General features: G+C 36.2%; 1 protein-coding gene across 2 annotated transcripts in view; it reads right to left on the bottom strand.

Annotated features, from left to right (window-relative positions):
- OPHN1 (oligophrenin 1) overlaps positions 1-20,945 on the bottom strand; it is a 496,301-nt gene that overhangs the window by 77,435 nt on the left and 397,921 nt on the right. For both annotated transcript variants that reach the window (XM_070604028.1, XM_070604029.1), the window contains exons 16-18: positions 10,700-10,784; positions 5,864-5,922; positions 4,601-4,706 (exon numbers count right to left, since the gene is read on the bottom strand). In XM_070604028.1, coding sequence (XP_070460129.1) covers positions 4,601-4,706; positions 5,864-5,922; positions 10,700-10,784 — 250 coding nt within the window. The remainder of the gene's footprint in view (positions 1-4,600; positions 4,707-5,863; positions 5,923-10,699; positions 10,785-20,945) is intronic.

The raw sequence follows: 20,945 nt of genomic DNA on the forward strand, positions 1-20,945 counted from the left end.
CAATCACAGAAAGATCTGGAAGAAAATGCACTAATATATTAATAGCAGTGACTTTTGATGCTGGGAATAGAAAGCTTTTACATTTTTTTTTCTTTTCTGTATTTTCTAATATCTACATTGCATGGCATTGCTTCAGAAATAACAGAAGTGTTATTGCAAAAATGAGAAGACTCCAGTAAGCCTAATAGCTCTTTAGAATGGTAGCCTAGGTTGACGATTGCAAAGGGGTCTTGCATTTGGGCATTGTATCATAGGATTTTATTACCTACTCCAATTGTGTTGCTATAATATTATCTCATCTGCTTTGAGTGGACCTTTCATGCAAGATGCAGTCAGAACATCTAAAAGAAAAGAGAGCTGAGACTTCATTGAGTTTAGGAACAAGTTGTACAACTGTTTCTGTGTCTGCTTGTTGATAAATACCTGTGTGAGTGGCAGAAGGAGGCCTGAGGCTTGCTTCCATTGTAATATTCCACCAGTTGTGAGATTGTGGGGGAGGTGACCTGTAGCATTCTTGGACTTCTGATTAACAGAAGCTATAGGTACCAACCAAAAAGAACTGGATAATTGGGAACCCCAAACTGGCTGAGGTCAGTTTGTGTCTGCCTGTTATTAGCCTAAAAAATGGGCTGGCAGTGGAGACACATTACAAACGCATAGATATAATTATCATATAGATTACGAAAGCAGTGGTTGGCAGGTAGGATAATTATGTGAATTCTCAAAGCAAATCGATTTTCTTCTCCTGTGTAAATTTCCCTATTGGAACCAAACCTTTTCTTTTGATGAGGAGGATTGGCCCTGAGCTAACATCTGTTGCCAATCTTCCTCTTTTTGCTTGAGGAAGATTGTCCCTGAGCTAACACCTGTGCCAATCTTCCTCTATTTTGTATGTGGGATGCCACCACAGCATGGCTTAATGAGCAGTGTGTATGTCTGCACCCAGGATCCAAACCTGTGAACCCTGGGCTGCTGAAGTGAAGCACACGAACTTAACCACTATGTCACTGGGCCAGACCCCCAAGCCTATTTTTTATTTTCATTTCCCCTACAACTTTTGGTTATAAAGGTTTTCAAACACACAAAAAAGTTGAAAGAATGGTACTATGAACACTCATACTGTCTATATCTAGACTGAAGAATTAACATTTTACTACATTTGCTTTCTCTCTATATTTTTTCTGAACCTTTTAAAATTGCTTCAACCCTAAATAACTCAGCATTCATCTCCAAAGAACAAGCATGCTGTCTTACAAATCCACAACAACATTTTCACACCTAAGAAAATCTACAATAGTTCCATATCATCCAATATCTAGTCCATATTCAAATTTTCTCAAATATCATGCAAAAAATTACTTTATAGTTGGGTTTTCAAAACCCAGGCCAATCAAAGTTTAAGCACTTCATTTGTTTATGTTTCTTTAGTCTCTGAATATAAAACAGTACCCCACCTCTTTTTCCTGGAACATTGACTTTTTTGGAAAGTCCAAGACAGCTGTCTTATAGAATGTTAAACATTCTGTATTTTTCTATACTCTGTATTTCCTGAAAACTGGATAGCCTTAATTTGATTTCGGTTAAACATTTTTGGCAAAAATATTTCAGTTTATGTTGTGTAATTTTTACTATATCCCATCAGGAGGCACAGAAGGTCAGTTTGTACCATTAACTGATGCCAACTTTGATCAATTAATTAAGGTGGTGTTTCCCAGATAGTTTCATTGTAAAGATACATTTTCCATTTGTAATTAGTAAGTTATCTGCAGGTAAAACATTGAAACTGTATGAATATCTTGTTGCTGAACAATCTTTTACCCAATGGTTTTGATCCATGTGTGAAGCAGGGCACTGAGGTTGAAAACTAGTGGTTTTTCTAATTCTATCATCCCTACCACATTTATTAGATGGGATTCTTCTGTAATAAAGAGATTTCCTTACTATACCTACTCCCCCATGAATTTTTGTCTATTCAAAGTGTTTTAATCAAATACAGTAATTATAGTTTTTGATGGGTTGCCCACAGATGTAATCAGTGTCAGCCTTTTCAAGCATGTTCCTGTGTCCTTGTAACATGAACCTATTAGTGCTTGAGCTCTTCTTTGCTTACAAAGGAACATTTTATCAAGGCTCACCTTGTATTGTCATTGCATCATACCTGGGATCAGCCATTTCTATAAGAAGCCTGGGTACTTTTGAGAAGGGAATGCTATTTAGAAACAAAGATTTGGGTATTATGTGTGTTCATTGTTTGTTTGGGTAGAATCACTTCAAGACTGACTCAGTGAATAGAAGTTTTTCTTGTTGTTGTTTTGTTTTTATTTTTTATTTTATTTTCTTGTTTGGTGAGGAAGATTGGCCCTGAGCTAACATCTGTGCCAATCTTTCTCTATTTTGTATGTGGGACGCCACCACAGCATGGCTTGATGAGCATTGTGTAGGTCCACCCCTGGGATTTGAACCAGCAAACTCCAAGCCTTCGAAGTGGAGTATGCACTATGCCACTGAGCCAGCCCCTTTTATTTTTACTTTATGTTTTTCATTTTTTATTAAGGTAACATTGCTTTATAACATGGTATAAATATCAGTTTACATCATTATATTTTGACTTTGTAATAGACTGCATCATGTTCCCCACCAAAAGTCTAGTTGCCATCCATCACAAAACACATATGCCCCTTTACTCATTTCACCCTCCCCTCACCTCAGGTAACCACCAATCTGTTCATATCTATGCATTTGTTTGTTTATTTTCCACATGAGCAAAATCATATGGTATTTGTCTTTCTCCATCTGACTGATTATGCTTAGCAAAATACTCTCAAGGTCCATCCATGTTCTCGCAAATAGTAAGATTTCATCTTTTTTATGGCTGAGGAGTATGCCATGGTGTGTGTGTATATACTATGAGTGAACTTGAGCAGTTTTTCATATATTTAAGGATATTCATCTTTCTATTTCTGTGTCGTGTGTGTTCAAGTCTCTCACTCTTTTTGTTCTAGGTATATTGAGGATGAAGATTCTTGAAGGTTGGCCAACCTTTGGGTAGATGGAAGCAGGTGTCTCTCACTAACTGCTAGCAGGAAAATTTTCAACTGAGTCCTTGGCTCCTTTCACATACTGAGACTCTTAGAAAGTCCGAGCTGGAAGAACCCTTTGAGATTAGTCAGTCCAGTCCCCTCATATTATAGATGAATAAACTGAGGCCCAGAAAATGGGAAGGACTTACTTTAGGTCACACAGCAAATTAGTAATACAGTTGGAACTTGAACCCAGTCTCTTCCCCCAGGACAACTTCAAATTAAGATGCAAGTGGCTTATCTGGTAATTTTTTTACTTCTCCTGAGATTATCACAAACAACTTTTTGGAAAGAAAAATGCCTCTTAATGTTCTCTATAAGCCCAAATTGCAAACATTGGCAATAAATATAAAAACCATCCTCTTGTTAATTCTGCCTATTTATCTACATTAATGTCTATAATACTCACTTGCTATACAAGTGTAGAAAGATTTTTCAAATCTTAGAATATCAGAGCTGGATCAGATCTTGGAGATATTTCATTATATCATAGGGGAACCTGAGGTCCAGAGATGTGGAGTGATCAGGATTTATCGCAGGGGGAGACGAAGAGGGTCACTTAGCCTGGAGCCTCACCTTCACCAAGGGCCTCAATTTTAGTGTTTGGCATCCTCTCCAAATGAGGTTAAAATATATCATCACTGCATTTTTGTGAGTGTGCTGATAGCTGTATTTTGTTAAATACAAACACTTAAAATGCATCACAATTTTTCTAAGCTTGTTGTTTCATTTCTTTACTTTTTAGCATACCAGGAGTGGGCTTGAGAGTGACCTTCCCATGGTCATCAAGAAAGCTAGTAGTAAAAGAACTGAAACTAGAAGCCGGGTTTGCTGACTCAAGGACAAAGTGGTTTCTGCTGCACCATGCTACTTCCTAAGAAGCAGAGCTGGCCTTTTATGAGTCAAGGAAATTCATCTTTATTCACAACATTGAACTCTCTGGCCAGGAACCACCACAGTGCGACACACATGCCCCTTACACTCACCCATCTTGGAGCCCATCAGCAGGCCTACTCCCTAGAATGCCGCTGTCTGTTCCTGCTTTCCACACCCAAGGAAGAAGTTGACTATAATTTTAACAATAACTCACATTTATTGAGACCCTTCTATGTGCCATGCACTTTACCTATGTTCATTCAAATCCATATAACAATCCTGTGTAAAGGCAATACTATTCTCATTTTACACACGACCAAATAGAGGCTAACAGAGGTTTTCCTAAGGTTATACAACTAAATAAGTGGTATTGCTGGTATTTAAAACCAGGTTTATGTGACAGTAAAGCCTGTGTTCAGCCCACTCTGCATGGTGTTACCCCTCAACTGAGATGTATGGTGACTCTGGGAGGATTTACACAAGGGTCAAGGAAAAATTATTTTCCTCATACAGCACTCCCACTGCCCAGGATGAAGCACTTAGGGGTTGAGACTTAATGAGCTGACAGGCAGTTTCTCTGCAGCGCTAACTTGTAGGCCAGTCCTCTAATAGGAAGTTTTTCTGAAAACCCAGCAATTACTTACTTGACCAAGTGTCTTATAAGAAGTTCCAGCATCTCTCGGTTCTTTTCTGGTAGTTTATATACCAGGGAGTGAATAGCTCCCAGCCGGTAATCCAGGTTGTCAGACTCTGAGAGAGAACAGAGAGAGAGATAGTTTGCCTTCTGGGCAATTTGATCAAGCAAACTCTCATACACACAAACATACACACACACACACACACACACACACACACACAGAAATAGACAGTCAGAGACACAGATAGAGTAAGAGAGATAAAAAGAGAGAGGGAGATAAACAGGTAAAGAGAGGCCAAGAAACAAAGACACTGAGACAAAGAGAGAGAAAGACAGAGAGACCAAAAGGCAAAAAAGAAAGATGAAAACAATAGAAAGATGAAGAAAACAGAAGAGAGAAGAGAAGGGAAAGATGAGAAGGTAAGACTGTCTCAGAGGAAGTCAGAATTCTTGGTATAGCAGGTTTCTCCTAAAGTTCCATATGTAAAATTCCAGCTGGAAACCCTTGCCCACCCACCTTCCTTGTGGTACTGGGAGGTATGCTTCCGCCTCTGGGTTCCTGTGAAAATCACTGTGAAAGCTCACAGTAAAGATCAAAGATCCCTTGCCCCAATAAAGGTTCATTATGAGGACAAGTCTCTTGAATCTTTTTCTCACATACCACACAGGGCATGATACAGGAGAAGGATCACATTGAGGTAGGGAAGGATCATGCAGTGGCCTCAGCCAAAACTTTTAATGCTTCTTAAGCTGTCAACTTTTGGGGTGATTCTATATGCCTTATTTCCCATGTACCCCTCCACCATCAGCTTTAGTTTTATCATCTAGAAAATGTGATGCTAGCACTAACAGATTAGGAGTAATGATTCACAACATAATTGCAAAGCATTTGAAAAGGGAAAGTGCTAAAAAAAAAAAAGCTGAAACAGCGACTGTAGTGGAACCATTTTCCTGTTCCCTGGTAATGTGAGCCAATGCTCTTGTTCTGATGGAAGAAGCATAGTCAATCAATAGTCATCATACTTGTCATATCTTTCAAATTATCCAGTTTTCTCCAACCCACTCAACTAACATTGATTTAGGAAAAATAACATAACATTTGAGTTAGACAGTTAGCAATAATACTCTTATTTGGCAGTGAATAGAATCTGCATATGTGTTTTTGGTTCTTCCCTCAATTACTTTCCCATAAGCAGTTTTCTAGGCTTATTGCTGTAAACATTATTAAGAAGCCAGGACAACAGAATTAACTAGTAGCATAAATACTTACTGGCAGCAGAGACCAGCTCTTTGTGAAGTCTGTAAGTCATGACAGGTTCAGAAAGATTCCTGAAATTAACGAAGACTGTAAGTTCCTTTGGGAAGGGAATTGCAAGGCCTTAGATTCTCAGTTCTGTGTGCAGCAAGACTGAAGTTTCTGAGCCCCACAGCTTAGTGCGACTACATACATTTATCTCCACCTAAAATTTTGTCAGAGGAATCTAGTTGCTAATAATTAAACAGAAGACCTGCAAAGGTATGGGCTGAGACCTCATGCAAGGTCTTCAATTAGTTCCCCAAAGTGATAAGAGGCACAAACCAGTCCTGTAAAATTCCAAAGTGGACCCACTCTGAATGCTATTATGAAGTCCTTACAGTCTGATAGTTTCTTAGTTTCTGAAGTGCTTTCAGATCTGTGCTCCCATTTGACCCTTCCAATAATCCTGTGAGGTGGAGCAGTTATTAAAATCTCTGTTTAATGGAGGAAGAAACTGAGGCTCAAATAGATTTATTTATTTATTCCAAAAATACTGGCTGAGCACCTACTCATGCCTGGCATTATGCCAAGTACTGCAGATCCAGAGATGAAAAGGACATAACCCAAACCTCCAAGGAGCTAAGAGTCTAGTCGAGGAGAGTGCCATATACAAAATTTGCAATGCAAGGGACAAGTGTGATGATAAAATAAAGGCAGCTGATGGGTGGCTCAGAGGAAGGAAGTAATCTACTCATAATAGCAGCAAACTCTTCACTGTTCTAAGTCATTTACATACATTTACTCATTTAATCTTCATGACAACCTTGTCAAGTAGATATTGTTATTATCTTCCTTTTAGAGGAAACTGAGGTTCAGAGAAATTAAATAATTCATCAAAGACCACACAGCTAGGAAGTGGTAGAACTAGGCAGTGCGTTACGAGTCCACGCTATTAATCATTATGCTATACTGCTTGCCACTGTTATTACTGTAGTAATCCAGGTGAGAGATATCAAAGGCCTAAACAAAAATAGTGGCATTAGGGATAGAAAAAAAAAGGCGAGGAGAGTTCTTTGAAAGACAATAAAAACAGAACTCCTTCAATGATTGGGTATGTTGGTGAGGGAGAGAGTAATCTGGTTTGGGTGAATAGATAGAATAGAAATTGATTCAGAAGGAAGTGGAGATGCCAAGTCAGAGCGGCTGCTGGGATAGCCAAAGGGAAATGTCTATTAGAAAGATGGGTGGAGTGCCCTTATAGATCTGAGAAGTAAATGTGGAAATCATGAACCTATGAGGGTAGTTAAAATCATGAGTACAGATACCACTGCTCAAGGAAAGACAGCAAACCAGCAGCCCAGAGCTACATGAGGCCTTCCAACATTTCTTATTTGTCCAGAATAGTGTATAAAAAAGAAATGGAATTGAATCAGTCATCAGAACACGAGAAATTGAGATATTTCACACAAAAATCTGTATTTTCCACTTCTATTGAAAAACTGAAAGATCTGGCTACATTGAGCACATATGGTTATTTGTGGAAGTAAAGAATATTGCTGTTTATAAAGAAGCAAAGGGATTGCTATGCAAATAAAGATTCAATATGCACTGTGTTTCATATGAAAGTAGTCTATTTCACTCATTTTCATGTCCTGGCCCCTGTAGATATTTGAATCTTCCATTCCTCCTGTGTAGTAAAAGGAGAGGAGAGCAATAGCAAGTACCAGGTAGAAAGTCCATAAAGGAGAGCGCTAAAAATGATCAAAGAGGTGAGAGGAAATCCAAAAGCAAGTGATACAGCAGAACCCAAAAGATCAGAAAGTTTCAAAGTAGGGCTTGTTAACATTTTCAAATGCTACAAAGAGGTCAAGTAAGGTAAAGACTGACAATCGTCCATTGTGTATGGCATTGTGTATAGCATTGAGGAAGTCACTGGTGACCTTGGCAAGAGCAGATCCAGTGGAACAGAAGGGGTGGGAGTCAGACTGCAGTGGGTTAAAGAGTAAACTGGGAGGTTAAGAAATAGAGACAGGGAGTGTATATTACTTCATATACTGAAGTCGGGAAGGGGTGAAGTATCTCTATTCTTAGGTAATCTCATCTAAGCTCCTGCCTCCAATTATTGTCTACATTGTCAATGATTCTCAATTTTTATCTCCAGCCCAGAACACTTCTCTGAGTATCATTCCTATATATTTCCTATATATCCAATTGCCTGCTTAAAATCATGCCCTAATCTTTTCAAAGACACCCAAATTTGACATACCCAAAACCTAATTTGTCATCTCCCTCAAATCTAGTCTTTTTCTTGCATTTCCCAAATCAGTAAATGCATGACCATCATTTAGTTGTATGGGCCAGAAACATGGAAGTCATTCTTTTATCTTTCTCTTCCTCATTCTCATATCTAATTTTACTCCCTAAATCTCTTGAATATGCTTATTTCTACTGATCTCCACTGCTACTCCCTAGTCAAGCAGAAACATCATCTCTTTCCTGGATTATAGTTATAGCCTGCTAACTGATTTTCACCTCTACCTATTTTGCCTCCTCTAATTTGATCTCTCTCTAGTTTTTTCAAAATGCAAATATCATGTAACCTGCTTAAAACCTTTCAATATATTCCCTTTCCTTATAAGGTAAATCCAGACTCCAATTCTTAAAATGTCCTATAAGGCCTTGCATGATCTGGCCCCTACATATCTCTCCCTCCTTCTCTACACTCAATACTCTACCTATACTGGTACATGTAGTTTCTTGAAGGAGTCTTCCTTCCTGTTCCTTCAAGGCCTTTGCATATGCAGTTCTCTCTATCTGGAAATGCCTCTCCCCTAGGTGACTCCAAGTTATAATTCAAACCTCAGTTCAAACAAACAACCAGAATAAATCAGATCTTCCTGTTATATGCCTTCATAGCACCTTGTACTTTTCCTTCAGAGCACTTATTACAGTTTGTTATATTTGTATGATTATTTGTATTTTGTCTGCCCCCCTCACTGGACTATAACCTTTTTAAGGTCAGAGATCATATCTACGCACACATGTATGCCTACTGCCTAGCACCATGCTTGGCATAGAGTAGACACTCAGGAAATGTTTATTGAATGACTTAGTGAATGATGGAATATATAAATGAAAGAAACACAAGGTCAAGGAGATGTGCATTGCTGGAGCATATTCATGTGCTAAAAGGAAAGAGTCAGTTGAATGAGAAAGGTTAAGGATACAGGAGAGAAGGGATGATTTTTAGAGTACTTTTCTGGAAATGTTGGAGATAAGGGATGAGTTACGTACATAGAACACAGAAGGAGGAGGCCCACTCTGAAAATATTGATATCTTTGAGAAATCTAAAGTGTGTTAACTGGCTAGTACATATTAAAGGCTCATGGATAAGAGTCTTAAGGACAAATATCTTTTATTGGGGGTTCTGTCCACTCACACTTTCAGGCTCGATCTTCCCATCTTTCAAAAGGGCCACACTGCATATACACGATGAGCTGGGAAAGATGTAATATAGGGAGTAACTTAACCTATATAAATCTCTGAAAAAAACTGATTCTCTTGAAGGAGGCTGAGACATAGAATCATTTACTCTAGTCTCATCATCACGAGTCTTCTGAAAGTATGCATAGCAGATTGCTGTCTGTGTTTACTACATCACCCAAGCAACTCCAAGAAGGCCACAGTCCCTGGGGGTGGGGAAGAGGGGAAGAGATGCTCCAATATCAGTGGCTTTACAAGTTCGAGATACTTAGATTTAAATAATATGAGCTGTGACCATGGATATTACCTAACGGTGGAGGGGGCGCACTTCAAGTTCCTCATCTGTAAAATGAGTATAGCACCACCTAACTTACAGGGCTATTGTGAGAAAAAAACAATGATATTGTCAATGTAAGCAACTAGAACACCATCTAGCACAGAATAAACCCTCTAACAACGGACCGTTCTTCTTTGGCAGATGCAGGAGAAATACTCTTGGAAAGAACATTGATGTTTATATAAAGTTCTAAGATGATGCTATAGCAGCAGGTCATTTTACAGGAATATCTGGGACCCAGTCTATTTTGGATTAATATTTCCCAGAGCTTAAGTATCTATATTAATTTCTAAAGAGTACAATGATTGAAAAGAAGACATTTTAGCACATAAAGTATGGCGCATACTATGGGATATAAAGAATGGTAAGAAATGAATGAGTCTAAAAAGTATGTATGTCAGAAATATTTTTACATAATATAAATTTATGCCAATAAACTGAATGATATAGTCATCATCATTGTGCATCCTCAAATTTTACTGGTAAGTTAATTTTTTTTTCCTATTGCTGTCACTTCATTCAGTTCCAGCATTTTTATAGCTGTATTTTCTTGGTTTTTATTTCCATTATATTGATTAAGGTATGAGACATATCACACAAACACACACATTATATTTGCACAAGTGCAATTTAATGTTTTAAAATGGTTATTATCCACCAAAACATGTTAACAACATTGAATTGTCACAATTCCTGATTTTACTAGTGAGCCCATTGTGACATCACTCTATCTGTGCACAATGGCAAAACTTCAATTATTTTAAGGGTATGATTTTTTAAATAATCTTTTTTCCCAAAAAAAGCCATTTTTCAACAATAATTCTATTATTCTGATGCTTCCCTTGATTAAATTCCCAGTTTTTTTTTAAAAAAAAAAGTCTCCTAATGCACATTCTTCCCTGACATAAATCCTTTTCATTCGTTTTTTTTTTTGTTCTTTAGCAATCCTATCCAATTTCCTCAAACTGGGACCACAATAACTTCAATCTCCATCCAGACAGATTTCATCAACTATGAAAAGTAAAGTCTTAAATCATATCAGGCATACCTGAGGTAGAATTTCAAGGAGCTGGTGATTGTCTTAATGTCCCAGTCACTATCATGAAAATCAACATCTCCTGGGCATTTAGGATCTATTTGAGAAAAGAAAATAAGAAAAAAGTAAATTTCCGAAAAGATCTTACTTTTTATCCCTTTAAAAGAAAAATAAAGTGCATTAAGGGAAAGATAGTTACTCTGACCAGTTTTTTTTGTTGTTGTTGTTGAATAGATTTTGTAACATTTACATGTATGATTTTACTTAATGCAAATTTATCACATTACATATAAAACTGTGTTTACATGCTCCCAGTAAAGTTAGTTAATTTGTTTTTAACCTTTGTGTAGTGGGCTTCTAGTCTCCCAGATCCCATCCTACCTATTCAGGTGATATACGCTGAAAATCTCTATTGTCTCTTTCTATATACTTTCCATGCTCATACAATAATATATAAAGATACTTACATAAATGTGTAGGATATGATTTGTTATTGTTTTCAAAAATCAGAACACAATATATATACTTTTTTTTTCTTAATGTCCAGTCCAGCTAAGTCTTTATTTTTTTTATTTTTTTATTAATGTTATGATAGATTACAACCTTGTGAGATTTCAGTTGTACATTATTGTTAGTCATGTTGTGGGTACACCACTTCCCCCTTTGTGCCCTCCCCCCACCCCCCTTTTCCCTGGTAACCACCAGTCAGATCTCCTTGTCAATATATTAACTTCCACCTATGAGTGGAGTCATATAGAGTTTGTCTTTCTCTGACTGGCTTATTTCGCTTAACATAATACCCTCGAGGTCCATCCACGTTGCTGCAAATGGGCCAATTTTGTCTTTTTTTTATGGCTGAGTAGTATTCCATTGTGTATATATACCATATCTTCTTTATCCAATCATCAGTTTCTGGGCATGTAGGTTGGTTCCACGTCTTGGCTATTGTAAATAATGCTGCGATGAACACAGGGGTGCAAGGGACTCTTGGGATTTCTGATTTCAGGTTCTTAGGATAGATACCCAGTAATGGGATGGCTGGGTCATAGGGTATTTCTATTTTTAACTTTTTGAGAAATCTCCATACTGTTTTCCATAGTGGCTGTACCAGTTTGCATTCCCACCAACAGTGTACGAGGGTTCCTTTTTCTCCACAACCTCTCCAACATTTGTCGCTCTTGGTTTTGGATGTTTTTGCCAATCTAACGGGTGTAAGGTGATATCTTAGTGTAGTTTTGATTTGCATTTCCCTGATGATTAGCCATGATGGACATCTTTTCATGTGTCTATTGGCCATATTTATATCTTCTTTTGAGAAATGTCTGTTCATGTCCTCTGCCCATTTTTTGATCGGGTTGTTTGTTTTTTTGTTGTTAAGCCGTGTGAGTTCTTTGTATATTATGGAGATTAACCTTTTGTTGGATAAGTGGCTTGTAAATATTTTTTCCCAATTAGTGAGCTGTTTTTTTGTTTCAATCCTGTTTTCCCTTGCCTTGAAGAAGCTCTTTAGTCTGATGAAGTCCCATTTGTTTATTCTTTCTATTGTTTCCCTCAACTGAGGAGTTATAGTGTCCGAAAAGATTCTTTTGAAACTGATGTCAAAGAGTGTACTGCCTATATTCTCTTCTAGAAGACTTATTGTTTCAGGCCTAATCTTTAGGTCTTTGATCCATTTTGAGTTTATTTTGGTGTGTGGTGGAAAAGAATGGTCAATTTTCAATCTTTTGCATGTGGCTGTCCAGTTTTCTCTAACCAGTTTTTAAGAGATGAAAACTTTACAACAAACATGTCTTTGATGTCTCAAAAGTTCCCTTGCATTCCAGTCAAGCATGTAAGGAGCTTGAAAGTCATCTCTTCCACCCACATACCAAGAAAAAAGTGGAACAAACTGAAAATCAACTCCTCTTAGATCCATCAAAAAACTGAGGATGTAGGGCGAACTATTGTCTGCAAAACTGAAGAGAGGGAGAGAAAGATTCAGAGAATCAAAACTTCCTAGAGCAGAAGCCCAGGAGCAGAAAACTCCTTGTGAACCAGTATAGGGCTAGGAAAACTTAATCCGTAATTGACAAATTGCTAGAGGCTCAGTGTGGACCAGTTTGAGAGTTAAAAATACTAAGGGGGTCCAGTCTTAGGGGGATCCTCACACTTTTGTGAGTTTTATTTCCAAGCACCTTATCAGGTTCTCACTGTGAAGATCCGAGAAAAACTCCCTCATGTTTCCATGCTTTTGAGAGGGGGAGAGGAAAAGTAGCCTTTGTAAAAATATGCACAGAGCATTTCATTCTTCCTAACAAGGCCCTCAAGAGAAACTATTTTACCAGACCCTAATATACTTGGGGTTTACCAGAGCCTAACTGATCTAGGAAAAGGGAAATACCCAACTCCGGACCTGGCTTGACCTTCTGTCTCTTCTTAGGGGGAAACCACACAAAACTGAGAAGCACTTGTGATGGTCACAGGCCAGTGGTACAGGCTCACTAAAAGACTGAGACATAATTAAAGGACTGTAGAATGTTACTCCTTCACTCCCACCTTACCACCACATCAAGGCCACCTGGATAATAACAGAGAATATGACTAAAAGAACTGTGCTTCTCAGACAATACTTAAGAAGTCTCTAGGGAAAACCAAAGACTACAGGGGAAATAAAAACAAAGACACCAGAGGTAAGTTTAGCCTCTGTCACTCGTGGTTACAGCAAACAGTAAACTCAGGCTAACCTCTATCCAGATAAACAAAACTTCACACTAAAGGCCTATTTACTGCAGTTCCTTTTACCTATTACATCACGCCTGGCATGCAACAAAAATTTACAAGACATACTAAAAGACAAAAAACACAGTTTGAAGAGACATAGAAAGCATCACAACCAGACTCAGATATGGCAGAGATGTTGGAATAATCAGACTTAGAATTTAAAACAACTATGATTAATACACTAAGGATTGTAATGGATAAAGTGGACAACATAAAGGAGAAGATGGATAATGTAAGCAGAGAGATAGAAGCCTTAAGAAAGAACCAAAAGGAAATTCTAGGAATCAAAAACACCATCACGGAAATGAAGGATTCCTTTGATGGGTTCATCAATGGACTGGTCACAGCTGAGAAAATAATCAGTGAGCTTGAAGATATGTCAATAGAAACTTCCAAAACTGAAATTCAAAGAGAAAAAAAATGAAAAGCAGAACAGGATATCCAATAACTGTGGGACAATAACAAAACACGTAACATAAATGTAATGGGAATATCAGAAGTAAAAGAAAGAGAAAAAGGAAGAGCAGAAATGTCTGAAGCAATAATGACTATTTCCCAAAACTAATGACAAACACCAAACCACAGATCCAGGAAGCTCAGAAAACATGAAGCAGGATACATATCAAAAAAATCTACACCTAGGCATATCACATTCAAAGTAAACAAAATAAAAGACAAAAAAAAAAAAAAAAAAAAAAAACCTTGGTAGAGGCCAGAAGAAAAAAACATCTTACTATAGGAGGAGAAAGGACAAGAATTACATCACACTTCTCTTCAGAAACCATGCATGCAAGAAGAGAGCGGAGTGAAATATTTAAGTGTTAAAACAAAAGAAGACCAGCAAAAATTATCTTTCAAAAGTGAAGGAGAAATAAAGACTTTCTCAGATAAACAAACATTGAGGAAATTTGTCACCAGGAGACTTGCCTTGCAAGAGATGTTAAAAGAAGTTCTTCATAGAGAAAGCTGCAGGTCAATAACTCAGATCTACATAAAAAAAGGAAGAATACTAGAGGACTTATTCTTAATTGATCTAATAGGTAAGAGCTCAAAATAATAGCAACAATGTATTCAGTGGTTATAGCTTATGGATCAGTGAAATGAATGACAACAATGTTATAAGGTACTCTATTATAAGGTACTGGCACTACCTGTGTAATGGTATAGTGTTATTTAAAAGAGGACTTGGATAAGTTGTAAACGTACGCTGCAAATGCAAGGGTAACTGCTAAAAAAAGTTTTAAAAAAAGTATAATTGATATACTAACAGAAGAGAAAAAATAGGAATCATACAAAATGCTCAGTTAAACCCAGAGAAGGCAGAAAAATAGTAGAGGAGAAAAAGAGAAACAAAGAACAAGGAAATGAATACAAAACAGTTAACAAATATGGTATATATTAATCCAACTATATTAATAATCACATTAAATGCCAATGGTATAAATACACCAATTAAAAGACATAGACTGTCAGAGTGTATTAAAAAACAAGACTCAATTATATATTGTCTACAAGAAATCCACTTTAAATATAAAGACACATACAGATTAAAAATAAAGGAATAGAGAAAGATATACTATGCTAACATTAATTTTTTAAAAAGCTAGAGGAGCTCTATTCATTTCAAACAAAGTAGACTTCAGATCAAGGAAAATTATCAGAGATAATGAGTTCCATTACATAAAGGGATTAATTCTTCAAGAAGATATAACAATCCTTCACAGGTATGCATCCAACAACAAAGCATCAAAAATATGTGAGGCAAAAATTGACAGAACTGCAAGGAGATGAATCCACAATTACTGCTGGAGACTTCAACACCCATCTATCAGTAATTGAAGGATCCAACAGGCAGAAAATCAGTAAGGATATAATTGAACTGAACAGGACCATTAATCAACTGGATCTAATTGACATTTATAGACTACTTCATCTGACAACAGCAAGATACACATTCTTCTCAAGTTCATATGGAACATTCACTAAGATAAACCACATTTTGGGCCATAGAACACACCTTAATAAACTTGAAACAATAGAAATCATACAAAATCTGCTCTCAGGCCACAATGAAATTAGACTAGAAAGCAATAACAGTAAGATATCTGAAAAATCACAAAATATTTGGAGATTAAATAACACACTTCCAAATAACATATGAGTCAAAAAGGAAATCCTAAGGGAAATATAAAACATCTCAAACTAAGGGAAAATAAAAATATAACGTACAAATTTGTGAGGTATAGCAAAAGCAATGCTTGGAGGAAAATATACAGCACTGAATGCATATATTAGAAAAGAAGGAAGAGCTAAAGCCAATAATCTAAACTTCCACCTTATGAAACTACAGAAAGAAGAACAAATTAAACGCAAAGGGAGCAGAAGTAAAGAAATAATAAAAATTAGGGCAGAAATCCATGAAACTGAAAAGAGGAAATCAATAGAGAAAATCAACAAAACCAAAAGATGTTTTTTTGAAAAGATCGAGAAAATTGATAAGCCTCTAGCCAAGTTAATTAAGAAAGAAGAATAAAAGACACAAATCACTAATATCAGAAATGAAAATGGGACAAATCACTACTGCTTTCTCACTGAAAGGAAAATAAAGGAATATTATGAACGGCTCTATGTCTATAAATTTGATATCCTCGATGAAGTGCACCAATTCTTCCAAAGACAAAATCCACCAAAGTTCACACAGAAAGAAACAGACAATCTGAACAGGTTGGTATCTATTAAAGAAATTGGATCAATAATTAATAATCTGCCAAAACAGGCCCAGATGGGTTCACTGGTAAATCCTACCCAACATTTAAGGAAGAAATTATACCAATTCTCTACTATGTCATCCAGAAAATAGAAGCAAGAGGAATATTTCCTAACTTATTCTATGAGGCCAGCATTACTCTAATACGAAAATCACATAAAGACATACAATAAAGGAAAAGTACAGATGAAATATCTCTCATTAATATAAATGAAAAAATCCTAAACAAAATATTAGCAAACAGAATACAACATTGTATAAACCCCACGACCAAGTGGGATTTATTGCAGGTATGCAAGGCTGATTCAGTTTTCAAAAATCAATTAATGTCATCCATCAAATCAACAGGCTAAAGAAGAAAAAGCATATGATCACATCAATAGATGAAGAAAAACATTGGATAAATCTAATATCCATTCACAATAAAACTTTCAGTAAGCCAAGGATAGAGGGGAACTTCTTCAATTGGATAAAGAGCATCTATAAAAAGCATACAGCTAACATTATACTTAACAGTGAAAGACAGAACACTTTCTCCCTAAGATCAGGAACAAAGCAAAGATATCCTCCCTCACCACTCCTCTTCAGTATCACATTGGAAATCCTAGTTAATTAAATAAAAAAAGAAAAGGAAGTAAAAACTGTACAGACTGGGAAGGAAAAGTTAAAACTGCCTTTGTTGGCAGATACAGTGATTGTCTATGCAGAACATCCCAAACAATCAACAAAAATCCTGGAACTAATGAGCAATTTTAGCAAGGTTGCAGGATACAAAGTTAATAAACAAAAGTCAATCTCTTTCTTATATACTAGCAATGAATAATTGGAATATGAAATTAATAACATACCACTTACATTAGAACCAAAAAACTTAAATACTTAGGTATAAATCTAAAAGAATATGTACAAGATATGTATGAGGAAAACTACAAAATCTCGGTAAAATAAATCATAGATCTAAATAAATGGAGAGATATTCCACATACATGGATAGGAAGACTCAATATGCCAGTTCTTCCCAACTTGAGTTATATATTCAATGCAATTCCAATCAAAATTCCAGCCAGTTATTTTGTGGATATCAAAAACTGACCCGGAAGTTAATATGGGAAGGCAAGAGACACAAAATAATATATTCAATTTGAAATGAACAGAAGAGATAAAATGTAGAAAAGTAACCACTAAATTCACAGAAAATGCAAGTGAATTTTATAGTCTTTCATTTAAGGAATAACTTTCTGAGCATTCTAGAAAATGCAACTTTGAATGCATCCTGGAGCATACCATGGATATATTGCAAGAGTGACAACTTCTAGAAACCGGCAGAGAGACGACCACTTGAGAGCTGTACTGGGGTCATGATTTGATGTAGAGCATGCACTCAAACTATGCATAACAAAAATGAGTGTATATTCAGGTGCCAAACCGCATCAGAGTCACTTGGGGAGCTTTGCGAAATGCAAATCCCTGGATCTCAAGACAGCAGATTGATTCACTGGGTCCAGGATTAGGCCTGGGAGCTTGTTTGTTTGTTTGTTTTTGATAACAACTTTTCAAAGGTGATTTTAGGGCAAGGCTGATTTCCTGTCATGTACTGTGATAGATAATAAGATGGGGAATGACCCAGTTATGTCTTTGATTATTTTTAAAGTTCTAACTACCAGTCCAAATGAAGGCAAAACAGATTTTTCCTTACATTTAAAGGTTAAACAAACCCCGCAACAGCAAGAAAGTTATATTGGCTCCTCTAAAACATACAAATCATGTCAGACTGTCCCAATTAATCAAGAAAATGCTAGTAATATGATATTACTGTGAAAATTCTGGTTGCATGAATAGTAAGATCAGCTTTGATTACTTGCAGTTGACAAAAGTGATCCAGTAAGAGGAAGAAAGAGAAGTGACTAACAGAAAGTGTAGGCAGAAATGAGCCCAGCAGACTCCGAGAGAAGTCATGAAGGCAGTAATTACTAATGTGAGGATTGATCAGTTTCACCAAGTTAAAGTCTTAACACTGTATTTTAGGTTCTTGTTCATCCCCCTTTTTCAGTTATAAAACCCAGGGATGTCAGACTAAAGGATAGCTGAAAGAAAGGTCGCTTGTTCTTTTGTTGTTGTTGTTGTATATGTGTGTGCCCCAAGAATAGTGATAAATCAATCCATCCATAGAATAGCAAGTGTTATAAAATATGGTAGTGGAAGATCTTCAAATATTTAATAACTAGTAATGGCACAGGTTTCCATCAATCAACAGAGATGCTGTTTGTAAACACCAGAAATAGCCACACTGTTGCCTCCTAACAGACCTGGTTCATGCAATATATGCAGGAGAGAGGGGTGCTACCGGAAAAAAGGGTGGAGACTACCTTAGTTAGCAGCTTAAAATAAATACATCGGTGGCCTATTGGTTCTCCCTGGATTCAAATTATATCAAGATTATTAATAATATTTATAACCTTGTGGCAGTAATTTTCTTTTGGCAAATCTACCCAACGTATACATTGGAAATAACTCATCCACAAATATGTCAACCAGGAAAAAGGAAACAAGTGAAGTACTCAAAAAGAAGGAAATGATCTGAGAATTTTTGGCCCTTTTATCTATTGCAAGATTATGTAGCCATTAAAATATTTGCAAAGCATTTATCATATGGAAAACGCTCATTTCAAGGTAACGGTGGCCATGTAAATCTAAATCTCCCTACACATCCTCCATAAAACAACATAGAACCACCAAAAAAACATAAAAGTACACAAAGCCATGTCATCCACACAACAAAAACACAGAGAACACTCAACTTCCAAATTACTCGTAAGTAGGAAGATAAACACCAAATCTCAGTGAACTATCACTCATATTTCCCCTTTGCAAACCTTCAGAGGGAGCAAGGACAATGCTGGGAAAAGTTCATCCATGAGTGAAGAATGGGGTTAGAGGCCTAAGACTAATAAAAAAAAATCACCAGAAAGACAAAGTATGCACAAAGTGTAAAAATACTGAAAAATAGTCAGGGTTTATCAGAGCACTTAGAGAAGGTTGTTCAAGCAGTTAAGCAGTTTTCAAAAGGCAGTCTTTGAAAGGTATTGCTTCTAGGAAAGAAGAAGGCAAAACATAAGGGGGAGACACCCTTTGAAGATTGAGTGGACAAAAGGAAGTGAAACAAAAGAGGAAAATTTAGGAATGGGCAAAGATCTACAAGGCAAAGGGAATCAATCAGAGAAAGTACATTTCAAGGAAAAAAGCTTTAATTAAATGAGACAAAGGACACTTTTTAATGCCAAAAGCCACACTGAAAATGAAAACAGAACAGCTATGAATATCTGTGCATCAAATAAAAGAGCAACCAACTTTATAAAGCAAAAATACAGGAGATACAAGGAGATGTCAATAGAAACACTAATAATAAGAGACTTTAACATAGCATTTTCATTACACAACAGATCAAGTGGACAAACAACAAGTAAGGATGTGGAAGATCTAAATAACATAATCAATAAGGTCATTCCTACAGATATATGTCAAATTATAAACCCTGATAATAGAGACAACACTTCTCAAGTGCACATGTAAGACTCATAAAAACCAATCACGTATTAGGTCACAAAGCTAACATCAATAAGTTCCATAAAGTTGAAGTAGTACAAACATTTTCTAATAACCTTTCAATAAAACTAAAAATTAAGTTCATTCTACCTAAAATACTTTAAACTTTCTATTAAACAACACTTGAGTAAAGGAAGAAATACAAACCAAAAATCACAAAAATTCTAAAAAAACAAACCATGATAATATAAACACTACATATCAAAACCTATGGGATACATTTAATGAGATGGTAAGGGGGAAAATTCAATAACTTAAACATGTTCATCAATAAAATAAAAAAATTAAATTAAATTCTCAGCTCAAAAAGTTAAAGAAAGAACAACAGAACAAATTGAAAGAAAGCTCAAGAAAGGAAATAATAAAAACAGAAGAAATTAATAAAGTAGAGAACAGAAAAATAGTAGATCTCATTTAAAAAATCGAAATTTTATTCTTTTGAAAAAATTAACAAAATAGACAAGCCACAAGCTAACTTTCTGAAAAAAGAAGAGAGATACAAGAAAGCACAAATGTACAAAAAGGAGAATGACCATTGAAACAGAAGACATTTTTTAAATCATAGGAGACTAATTTGCAGACCTCAGTGCTAATAAATTTTAAAGCCTACATGAAATTTTATTAAGATTGATACCGTCAGAGATAGGAGGATTAAACAGATAATTTTCTATAGTAGAAACAGAATGTTATTACTGAACTAACTTGCACGTGTGCCAGAGTAAGCAAGCACACATACACACACATACATACACTAACACACAGAGGGAATTCTAGCAAACATTTAAAGAACAGAGGGTCTCAATGATCCATAAATTTTTCTGAGATGTTGAAAACAAAGGAAAAGGTTTCAATTCTTTGTATAGTCATGTGTTGCTTAACAATGGTGATATGTTCTGAGAAATGCACTTTCAGGCAATTTCATTGTTGTGCAAACGTCATAGAGTGTACTTACCCAAACCTACATGGTATAGCCTTCTACACACCTACACTATATGGTACTAACCTTATGGGAGCACTGTCATATATGCAGTGCATCATTGACCAAAACATCATTATGTGCATATGACTATATAAACAAGTGATATTGATAACAAAACCTGATAAAGATAGTATGAAAAAATTATACAA

The sequence above is a fragment of the Equus przewalskii genome, chromosome X (assembly GCF_037783145.1).
Source record: "Equus przewalskii isolate Varuska chromosome X, EquPr2, whole genome shotgun sequence".
In the NCBI taxonomy this organism is placed as follows: domain Eukaryota; kingdom Metazoa; phylum Chordata; class Mammalia; order Perissodactyla; family Equidae; genus Equus; species Equus przewalskii.